General features: G+C 41.0%; 1 protein-coding gene across 1 annotated transcript in view; it reads right to left on the bottom strand.

Annotated features, from left to right (window-relative positions):
• Nucleotides 1–7,376, bottom strand: part of bcl2l11 (BCL2 like 11) — a gene marked incomplete at its 3' end in the record, with an annotated part of 16,257 nt that extends 8,881 nt beyond the window's left edge. The window contains exons 1-2 of the mRNA XM_080549130.1: nt 7,026–7,376; nt 3,892–4,025 (exon numbers count right to left, since the gene is read on the bottom strand). Coding sequence (XP_080405256.1) covers nt 3,892–4,025; nt 7,026–7,242 — 351 coding nt within the window. The 5' untranslated portion in view covers nt 7,243–7,376. The remainder of the gene's footprint in view (nt 1–3,891; nt 4,026–7,025) is intronic.
• Between the last annotated feature and the right edge of the window lie 3,748 nt (nt 7,377–11,124).

The following is an 11,124-nucleotide window of genomic DNA, read 5'->3' as shown; positions in this document are numbered from 1 at the left end:
CATGTAGTCTAGCATAGTTATTCATGCGGAAGTGGTGGTTTAAATTGCGTCTATACGTCGCTGTCCTTTAACCCAGATAAATGCGGTCTGTGTCTAAACCTGTTTTAGTCTAGCAGCACGTTGAGTTTAAATTAATACCCTAAACGCCTGTAGATTGTAAAAATATGTACCAGACCGTCATTTAGTCTGAGATTCCATGTAGTCTAGCATAGTTATTCATGCGGAAGTGGTGGTTTAAATTGCGTCTATACGTCGCTGTCCTTTAACCCAGATAAATGCTGTCTGTGTCTAAACCTGTTTTAGTCTAGCAGCACTTTGAGTTTAAATTAATACCCTAAACGCCTGTAGATTGTCAAAATATGTACCAGACCGTCATTTAGTCTGAGATTCCATGTAGTCTAGCATAGTTATTCATGCGGAAGTGGTGGTTTAAATTGCGTCTATACGTCGCTGTCCTTTAACCCAGATAAATGCGGTCTGTGTCTAAACATATTTTCTACTTATCTCAAATGCATTAAAACCGTTATTAAACCCATTCTATTGTCCTTACGCTCTACTCTATGACTATGAGGCTGGGAAGACAAATCGGCAACACACTACATGAACTGAATTGAGATTATATAGCAAAATAGTCATAGTACCAGGTGTTGATGACTGCAGAGGAGAGTCTATCATTGTAGAGTCATCAGTGGCTTTTCAAACAAAGATCAAAGCACATGAACAACTTTAAACAGGAACAAGTAGCACAGAATGAGAGGAAAGACCAGTTATATTTTAAAAATACAAACGCATTGCTTACAGGCATATTCTTCTTTGTCCTTTTCTTTTAATTCAAAGAGGTCCATAGAAACTGATCGTTAAAAGGAAATATCGTTAAAATGTGCTTTCTTAAATACAAAAAACATCACATAATAATCGCATTACGTTTTGCTACATGTAACCGGTTGGTTATTATTTCCAGTTTGCGGTTAATGTAATTTTGGTTAACAAATGCTTTCTTTCGCTACGATTGGAGACGGGTTACCACGTGACCATGGGACGTATTGAATTTCCCGGTTGGAACAGTGAAAAGTAGTATTTTGGGGATGTTTTGTACATTGGCACTACATTATTATTGTTAAAACACTATTCCACTAATACCATTATTATTATATAATGGAATGCCTATAGAAACTATTGTTGTGGTTAAACCGTGACCTACATTGACGTGCCAGAGAATGACTACCCTCCCTCGAAACCATCGCGGGTATCGCTTCTCGGCCTTTTGGCTAAGATCAAGTGTATCTGTTCTTATCAGTTTAATATCTGATACGTCCCCTACCCGTGGACGTTATATTAAATTGATTTTGGAGCAGGGAGATGGAATAGGGGCTTGCTCCGTCCACACCACGCATCGACCTGGTATTGCAGTACCTCCAGGAACATAATATTTCAACGGCATTTCAAGGTCTAAATATACGCCAAATTGGAAATTGAAACAACGTCTATGTTTAGACGTTGAAATGCCGTTGAAACATAGACAAGGAAACAACGTCTATGTTTCAACGGCATTTCATCGTCTAAACATAGACGTTGTTTCAATTTCCAATTTGGCGTATATTTAGCCTCGATTTCGCCTAGACGTCTACAGGCCATTTAGACGTTGTTTAGACGTCTAATCAACGTAAAATTGCTCACTGGGTTATCATTCTAAACGGAGATAGAACCTTATCATTCTAAACGGAGATAGAACCTTATCATTCTAAACGGAGATAGAACCTTATCATTCTAAACGGAGATAGAACCTTATCATTCTAAACGGAGATAGAACCTTCTCATTCTAAACGGAGATAGAACCTTATCATTCTAAACGGAGATAGAACCTTCTCATTCTAAACGGAGATAGAACCTTATCATTCTAAACGGAGATAGAACCTTCTCATTCTAAACGGAGATAGAACCTTCTCATTCTAAACGGAGATAGAACCTTCTCATTCTAAACGGAGATAGAACCTTATCATTCTGAGCTCACCAGATGTCGAACTGTTCCATAATGCCCCTCAGAACCACGTTCTCCATGTTCTCCACAGTCTACACAACATACTGTACAAGACAAGCACCTGAAGCTGGACTGGTGAGTGAACCAGCTTATCGAAACAAAACAGACAACACAAAACAAAGTTTCGAAATGTTTTCAAATGCATCACAACAACACACTGTCCACTGCCCTAAAATAGATTATTTACTTATCCTCAGCTAATTCAGATCTGCAAATCATTTGTTTTTGATGAACCCCTTTTCATTTCACACAGAACTCACAAAGCTATGTACAACATCAGCAACAACCTAACAATGAAGTCATGTTCACGATACCCTTCAACGACAACAACAGATAACAGAATCCCAATAATGAACGTGCCAACCCCAACCAAAGCTACTTTGAGTAAGACTAGCGTTCCTGTGTTTGGTCTAAACAGTGTTACGAAATCAGACAGGAAGCTGATAACACTGGCTAACATGAATCATCTACCAGAGTTTGTTTTAAGCACAGAGACAACAACAGAGGGACGGGCAGATTAGCAGTCAGGATGACACATCGGCCTAAGCGCTGAAGATAGATAGCATGTCGCAATCGCAACCGTTCCCTGTGCCGGGGCACTCTGCATCTCCGTGTTAATGTTGAACCTGTGCACTGTACCTATTATCAATAACGGTATCAACTCTTAGGAAAAAAGGTTCCAAAAAAAGGGTTCTTCTCTGGTGGAGGGGGTGGAGGGTTATACCTAGAACCATAAAGGGTTTTCCCAGAGAGAAAAGCTATAAAAACCATTATATGGTTCTAGTGAGAACACTTCATTTAAGAGTGTACAGACAGAGTCATCAAAAAGTGTCAGTGCTTCCCAATCAAGGCTGTAGTGTACTGTATGTGTCTATGCTAGCTAGGTCAAGGGCACACACAAGGGAGTACACAAGTGTGAAATAGTCTAGGATGGCACACGTTGAGCCAGGCACCTTATCAGCTACATTTGATCCAGTGAACTCCTTGATAGGGTTTCGTAAATAAGGTGATGCAACCGGCAGAAAGGTAGATGAGTTAACTGTGAACGGAGCGGTGGGGAATAAAAAACTGAAGCATGAATAGTCTTCTCCTTCACTGACGCTGTCATCAGCCTTAGCTCTACAACTACAATTAAAACACGGGGTTGTAGTGACCACTCGTTAGCGAGTAGAGCATTCATAATTCACGGCGTTCCAGCCTTGTATAAAGCACTGTTGTATGTTTATGTTTACTACATGCTGCTTAGCGGGTGATATGACGTAATATAAGTGGGACAGAGGGGAGTGAATGTTGTTGTTGTCAGTACGCATGAAGAGAGTGAAATAAAGCGCACATGATTGTTTTTCTACCGGCAAAACGACTACAGCGTCCTGTTATTGCCGGCACTCCTACAGGGTGACACTTTTCTTGACATACCTTCTCATAAACGGGTTACGAAGTGTTATGAAGTTATAAACATTCATAGCAACTTACTGTAAAGGCAGTCATTGGATCATTGCGAAATATGATACTAAAGTAATAAGACAAGAGAGTCTGGGATGGAGGCTACTGTGGGTCGCACATTACCTCACTCAGCACTGATAAGCGCCAACAACATTGTATAATTATGTTATGACACAATAATTGAGCGATTACATAGTAGTTGGGCCCTGAGCTAGATTACTCTTCCTGCTACGACTGGTGGATTGATGATTCACTTGCTTAGTCAAATGTATTGATTGTATGTCGCTTCTGCTAAATGCTAAATGCCAAAAATGTAAATGTAAATGTAGTTACATAGCAATAGAGTTGAGTGGCTTTTTGTTATTACACAGTTTATGCCAGATGTGTAAGTCAGTGAAGGCATTACTCACCCCATGCATGAAGAGGTTGTTGAACTCATCTCCAATGCGTTGAAGCTCCTGACCAATCAGAACCTCCTGACGCATGTCCCCCGCAATCGGTTGTGGGTGTGGTCTATAGGGGCAGGCAGGGCCAGGCCACACGTCTAAGGGAGGAAGACCACGGGACCGTCAGAACTCCATTACCCACAATCCTCATATACAACCAACATTCAACCAATAGGCATATCTTCATCAACTTTTTTTTCTGATTTCAATGTATGACACATCCTTTGAAAGCTTACAATCTGCACCTTTCATAATCTGTAAAAAAAAAAAAAAGGGGAAATGATCTTGCCCTACTTGAGGACTTTTTCACCAGACCCTGTCACATTTGGTAAACATACTACAGATTACTGGCCTTACTATAATAATATACTATATATATATATATATATATAATACACCCGGTAACATCTCAGCGCCTTAAATGACAGAAAACAACTTTATACCAAATTAATTAATTGGATTGTAATTGGGAAACGACTATTGCAGGTATTGTATTGACGGGTAACATCCAGGTAGGAGCGTTAGCGTACGCCACGGTATAGTCGATGCATCACGGCAAGCAAGACTGAAAACCACAGTGACTAAAGGATCGACATAAAACATGATGACAGGTCCAGTCTGACAGCGAGAGCAGAGCAGCTACTGTAAGTGAGTCTAACTGTGGTTTAGCTGTCAATATCAACTTGCTCTGATCTCCTGCTATGACTCACTTGTGTCATCATGCAACACCAAATAGTAGTATTCCTAATATCTAACAAGATCATGAGGAGGCCGTCAGTTAAATCAGTTGGACCATATGATGACACAGTACCGGACACACACACACACAGACGATGCATATAAATAGCCAAACACAAACATGTCTGTACATATGCACAATACTCCTAACACAGACAATAGACATAAACCTGAGATATAATCACATTCTCTTGAATAGACAAACTATTAATAATAATCCCAATAGTTTAGATGTCATTCAATGTACCTGACTGTTACTGTTGGATCAGTCATATCTGATCAAGAAAAAGCCTGAGTCAAAAGATGATAAAACAAATCCTTCATAGCGTCTGTTTACCTCAGGCACACCACACACACACACACACACACACACACACACACACACACACACACACACACACACACACACACAGACACACACGTACGTATGTGTGTTAACAACACCACCTGTGACGCACAGATTTACACTCAACTTCAATAGCATTCCCTTACAAAGACGGGGACCACAGAAGAAGACGAGCCACTCACATCGACTGGGACAAGCGGAGCAGAACAGAACAGGAACTGGTGTTTGCGCCGCTCACTGATACAATACACTCACTGAACACTTTGTTAGGAACACTATACTAATAGGCCTTAGTGGGCCCTTTGCTCTCAAAACATCTCGATTCCACAATATGTTGGAAACATTCCTTTGAGATTCTCACCCATGATGACGCCTGCATCACGCAATCGCTGCAGATTTTTCAGGTGCACGTTGCAAGCTGCGAGTCTCCCGTTCTACCACATCCCAAAGGTGTTCTACTGGATTCAGATCTGATGACTAGGGAAGGCCACTGAAGAACACTGAACTCATTGTCATGTTCATGAAACCAATAAGTCGACTTTTGCTTTGTGACATGGTGCATTATCATGCACGGAAGAAGCCATTAGAAGACATTGTGGCGATGAAGGGATGCACATGGTACAGAAACAATACTCCAAAAGTTTGTGACATGGTGCGTTATCGTGCCGAAAGAAGCCATTAGAAGACATTGTGGCGATGAAGGGATGCACATGGTACAGCAACAATACTCCAAAAGTTTGTGACATTCAAGAGATTATTGATTGGTATTAACAGGCCTAAAGTGTGCCAAGAGTGCAGTGAGTGTATTATGTGATCGAGCAGCTCAATTGAGCTCTTGTGTCCTTTTCTCTTGTTTTGCTCACTGTTGGAGAGGCCACGTGCAGTGTGTGTGTGTGTGTGTGTGTGTGTGTGTGTGTGTGTGTGTGTGTGTAGACCCCAGTCAAAATAGAGCTTTAGTGTCTTTTGTAAGGAGCAGACTGAGGATACCTCCTCGCTCAATATCCTCGTTCAGGAGCTGTGAGATAAATCTCTAGTGTTCCACACACACATCTCCTAGGACGCTATTCTTAACGGGCTACAGGACAACAACAACGACAACTGTCATATCTCAGATCTGGGCTGGTCACGGAGCTGGCCCCCAACTCCATGCCATTCCGATAGGGTACAATTTGACCTGTGTGTGTCACACACACACACACACACACACACACACACACACACACACACACACCATCAGGCACAGGTGGATCCTCGGTGGCTTGTTGTGAAACTGCTCAGTAAACAGAGGGGAGATACCGATCTGATATGAAGAAAAAAACATCCCGCGGAGATTGAATTCTGTCCTACTATTGGCTTGTGCTCACACGTACAGGTACACATGCGACATATTGTAGGCTACAACATTAGTTCAGAATGTGTGAAGTTTGACGTTTGATGTCGGGGCTCTGGTGAGCGATGCATGTGCTTTGAAATCCCCCTGCACCCGTTAAACTCCGCAAGTGAAATATCATTTTTCTTAGAGAAAAAAGTGAAATATCTGTCAAAATGTATTTTTGTGAGGCGTAGTCTACTGCCAGTCAGAGCTCCACATAGAAGGCTAGACCCCCTCTTCACTGTGGCTGCAGAGATCATTGTAGCCTATAATAAACATTGGCTTATTTGTGTGCGCGTAATAGCGCGACAAAATAATTCTGGATTCAGAAAGAGACTCAACCTGCCCAATCGTGACCTCAGAATGATAAGGTTCTATCTCCGTTTAGAATGATAAGGTTCTATCTCCGTTTAGGGCAGTTCAGAGATATTGAGCGTCAAAGTTTTTACATTCCATTATGTTTTGTGAGATGGAACCTTTGTCTTTTATGAATTACTAACTCAAAAATGTCAACATTTAAAAAAAACAACACCACACAGGCATTAATAAACACCTAATGGATCAGATTATGTAAAAAACTCAATTTTGACAAAAATTGAGATCCTAGAACCTTATAATTCTAACGTCACCAAGTGGTCTTACCGTGATCCCCCCAGGTGTCCTGTGCCTGAGCCAGGCTCTGCAGTGCGTGGGTTACGACTTGGCTAGACGGGCTGGGGGTCTGCGTGGACTTGTTGTGCCTCATTAACGGGGAGCTGGGCAGAGACTCGCAGTCGAACGAGAAATACCCGCTGGAGGACCGGGAGAGAGCTCTGAACACCGGCGACCGGGATTGGTAACCGAGCAGGCTATTGGGCATGGTAATCCCTCCCCGGGGCTGCTCCCCTTCGCCGGAGACGCACTGGGGGTTGACTGGGTCGGACGGTTCGGGTTCGGCACGGGGGGCTCCGCCGCTGCTGGGATGCGACTCTCCGCTTTTCCCCTTCTCCCCAATTAGGGGGGTCGGATCATCGGACCGTTTTTGTGGTCTGTAGAATAAATAAAGTGTGCGTTACTTTTAAACGTTTGCCCCCCGTGCGTAATACTAATAGATATTTATTGCAGATTTGGAATCAAAGTAAGTATCTTGACAAATCAATTCTCTCATAACTTCCTTTATGAAAAGTAGCCGAAATGTCCCATGCACTTTTGGAGGAGACAGTCAGAACATGCAGTGGTGGGCACGTTTAAAGACCCCACAGGAGTGTCCCGGGACGTCTATCCGTTTTGGCCTGGCCCCCCAGTACTTCTTCCTCTCCACATTGTTTGTGTGGAGAAGTGCTGATGACAGCGATTCTTGCCTGACCAGGAGCCGTAGTAACTGCGTCACACACACACGTATACCCAAGCCAAGTGAACTTCCTAATTTTCTTTACCCGAAAAGAAAGTTCTAAGTTAGGCTGTTATGGATTCCCGAAGTCGGATCTATACTTTGCCATGTGAAGTTTAGAACGATAAGGTTCTATCTCCGTTTAGAATGATAAGGTTCTATCTCCGTTTAGAATGATAAGGTTCTATCTCCGTTTAGAATGATAAGGTTCTATCTCCGTTGGGTAGTTCAGAGATATTGAGCGTCAAAGTTTTGACATTCCATTATGTTTTGTGAGATGGAACCTTTTTATTTTATGAATTACTAACTCAAAAATGTCAACATTTTAGAAATAACACCACACAGGCATTAATAAACACCTAATGGATCAGATTATGTAAAAAACTAAATTTGGACAAAAATGGAGATAGAACCTTATAATTCTAACGTCATAACGTCACGAGTAGGCTACAAATACTTACTTTTTGAACAAACAAATTCGGAGCTAAACCCAAAAGCCAGGTGTATAAAGCTACTGTAAATACACCGCAGATTATGATATTGCCATTGCGGAGATGAACAATAGACATGCAAAGAGCGTCAGTGGCACAGACGTGTGTCGCTTGTCGGCACCAATTTGTTATGAGAACTTTTTTTCTCTCTCTACAGTAACGTCAGAATATTCTTCTGATTGGATTATAACTGCTCTGACTGGCAGGCAACGTCGTGACGTTAGAATGATAAGGTTCTATCTCCATTTTTGACAAAATTGAGTTTTTTTTAATCATCTGATCCATTTGGTGTTTATTAATGCCTGTGTGGTGTTATTTTTAAAATGTTGACATTTTTTTGAGTTAGTAATTAATAAAATACAAAGGTTCCATCTCACAGAACATAATGGAATGTAAAAACGTTGACGCTCAATATCTCTGAACTACCCTAAACGGAGATAACCGTATCATTCTAAGCTCACGAAGTGCCAAATGATACTAATTCCCCCCCCCCCAAATCATGGTGCTACCGGTCCGTTGTCGCCACCCACAGGCTGGCAGTTTGAAGGTTTTCTTTAGTGGTCTATAACTATAAATCGGAAATAACGATTTTTAATTCGACTTCGTAATCGGTGAGCCCCCCATTGCCCCCCACTGTGTCTGATTCTTGGAATTGGATCATTATTTCAGGAGCGTCTGAGCGCGCGCGAGGGCAACATGAACAAACTAAACAAACAGGTGGCATAATGCATTCTCTCTCGTTTATTCTCCAAATCTGTTGTCAAGAGGTGGAAAAACAACCTTTATATAAGGTAGCATGTTTATGCATTTAATTGAAAATATATCTATTTAAAAAAAAAAAAATTTGCCTAACCATTGAGTTTCATCATTTAATGTTTTTTATTTTTTTATTATTAGACTGATGCAATGATGCAATAGCCTATCCCAATAAAAACAATATTTAATCAACTGTATTTTCACACGCCCGTATGTTGTTGCATTATGACTGTTGATACTCTCATGCGGTCGACATTTATTGTCAAAGTTCGGCAACACTTTACAATATTTGGTACAGTGGTGGAGGCAGCAATAATGCATGCAAAGCAACACTTCTGTTGGCTTAAACCTGATCATATTTTCAGAATCACGGCTTCTGTTATTGCATATCCCTCATCTTCTTTAGTCCACCGGAGTTATTTTGCAAGCAAAACAGTCAAAAAAACAAAATATGCGCTATACGCATAACTGATATTAGTTTGCACTCACCTGGACGATTCGGACATGTCCTAAGTTCACTGGCGGTACATAAGGATCAACAGTTGTGGAAATGCACAATAACGATGAAATGTCTTGTAAATCGGTGTTAAAACTTATCTCACACAATAAGCGAAATACGATATAACCAGCGCTCTTTATGCATAAGAGATATGCAATGTCAAAAAGATCGAAAGAACGCTGGTTCCGCCTTGTCAAAACACATCTCCTCCAAAAATATAAGCCGAAAGAAAAAAAAAAGTGTTCGAGTTTGAGTCTTTTGTCTACGGTAACGTACTGTAGCCTGGCTGTGTGTCTCTACGGAGGTTGGTTACTTCCTTGCTGCTCAATTGCGACTGATGGAGAAAGTTCATGCGCCTGGTTGTGTGTCAAGAGTGGGATGACGCCTGTGCCATCATCTCTGTCCCGCCCCCTGTTACAGCTGGGTGGGGTCTAGAGGTCTCCTCTAAGCAAGTGGGACAGTTAGAATTATAAGGTTCTATCTCCATTTTTGTCAAAATTGAGTTTTTCACATAATCTGATCCATTAGGTGTTTATTAATGCCTGTGTGGTGTTATTTTTTAAAATGTTGACATTTTTGAGTTAGTAATTCATAAAATACAAAGGCTCCATCTCACAAAACATAACGGAATGTCAAAACTTTGACGCTCAATATCTCTGAACTGCCCTAAACGGAGATAGATAGATATCATTCTAAGCTCACGTATTGCACTCTGCTAGATGAATCAGAGGCTAAATTCCAGTCCAGTTCCAGTGTTTACAGATGGACTGCCTAGTCATACTACTACACAAATTATAACATATCCATTATAGCATCCATCCCCTTCACCAAGGACTCGGGAGTTCCTTCAGTTGTCCAGTTAAACCTATACCTTGTCTTTCAGTGCATGCACATTACATGAAACAAAATCACACAAACCACACTCTGGAAGGTGAACATAGCTATAATGTTACCCCCCATCAAATAGGGGGGTAACAATAATTGAGACTACCACCCAAACGTGTTAGAACTGAGTTGGAGCCAATTGTAAGAGTTGTAATAGGAGTTGTAATAATGAGGTGTGATGATACAGTGACTGAAATGGAAATAATAATTGTAGAATCGTCAACATCATCATCGTGCACATGGAGCCAGAAGACGGCTCAGGTGTGAGGTGTTCATACTTACACCCACACGTTTCACCTCAGAAGAGAAGCGATTTCACAAGACAGGTTTAACCAGGCAGCAGCAGCTGGTTCTAACAAACACACATGGATATATCATTTTGAACAGAAATATAATTGAATTGTGTTACAATATTTGATATTGATTGTATATTGTATTGTTGTTACTGTATGTTATTCTATTGCTATTCTTGTATTTCACTACACGGTGCAGAGGTAGCTGTAATGAGCATTTGATTGTGTCGTTCACAGCTGTATCCTGTGCATATGATAAATACATTTTGATTTGATCAATAGTATAAAAAACAACAACAAAAAATAACATACTATCTCTATAACTATATGCCTTACCAATAACTTATTATTGGCTTAACTGCCAATACGACTGAATTTCTTTGATCAGCATTACAAACAGTAAAACAAATTCTGTGAAACAACAACGATTACCATAAAGTACATTTAT

Source organism: Nansenia antarctica (genome assembly GCF_963989245.1).
Source record: "Nansenia antarctica genome assembly, chromosome: 19".
NCBI lineage: Eukaryota > Metazoa > Chordata > Actinopteri > Argentiniformes > Microstomatidae > Nansenia > Nansenia antarctica.
The sequence above is the reverse complement of the archived record's forward strand: the minus strand, read 5'-3'. Positions and strand labels throughout refer to the sequence as shown.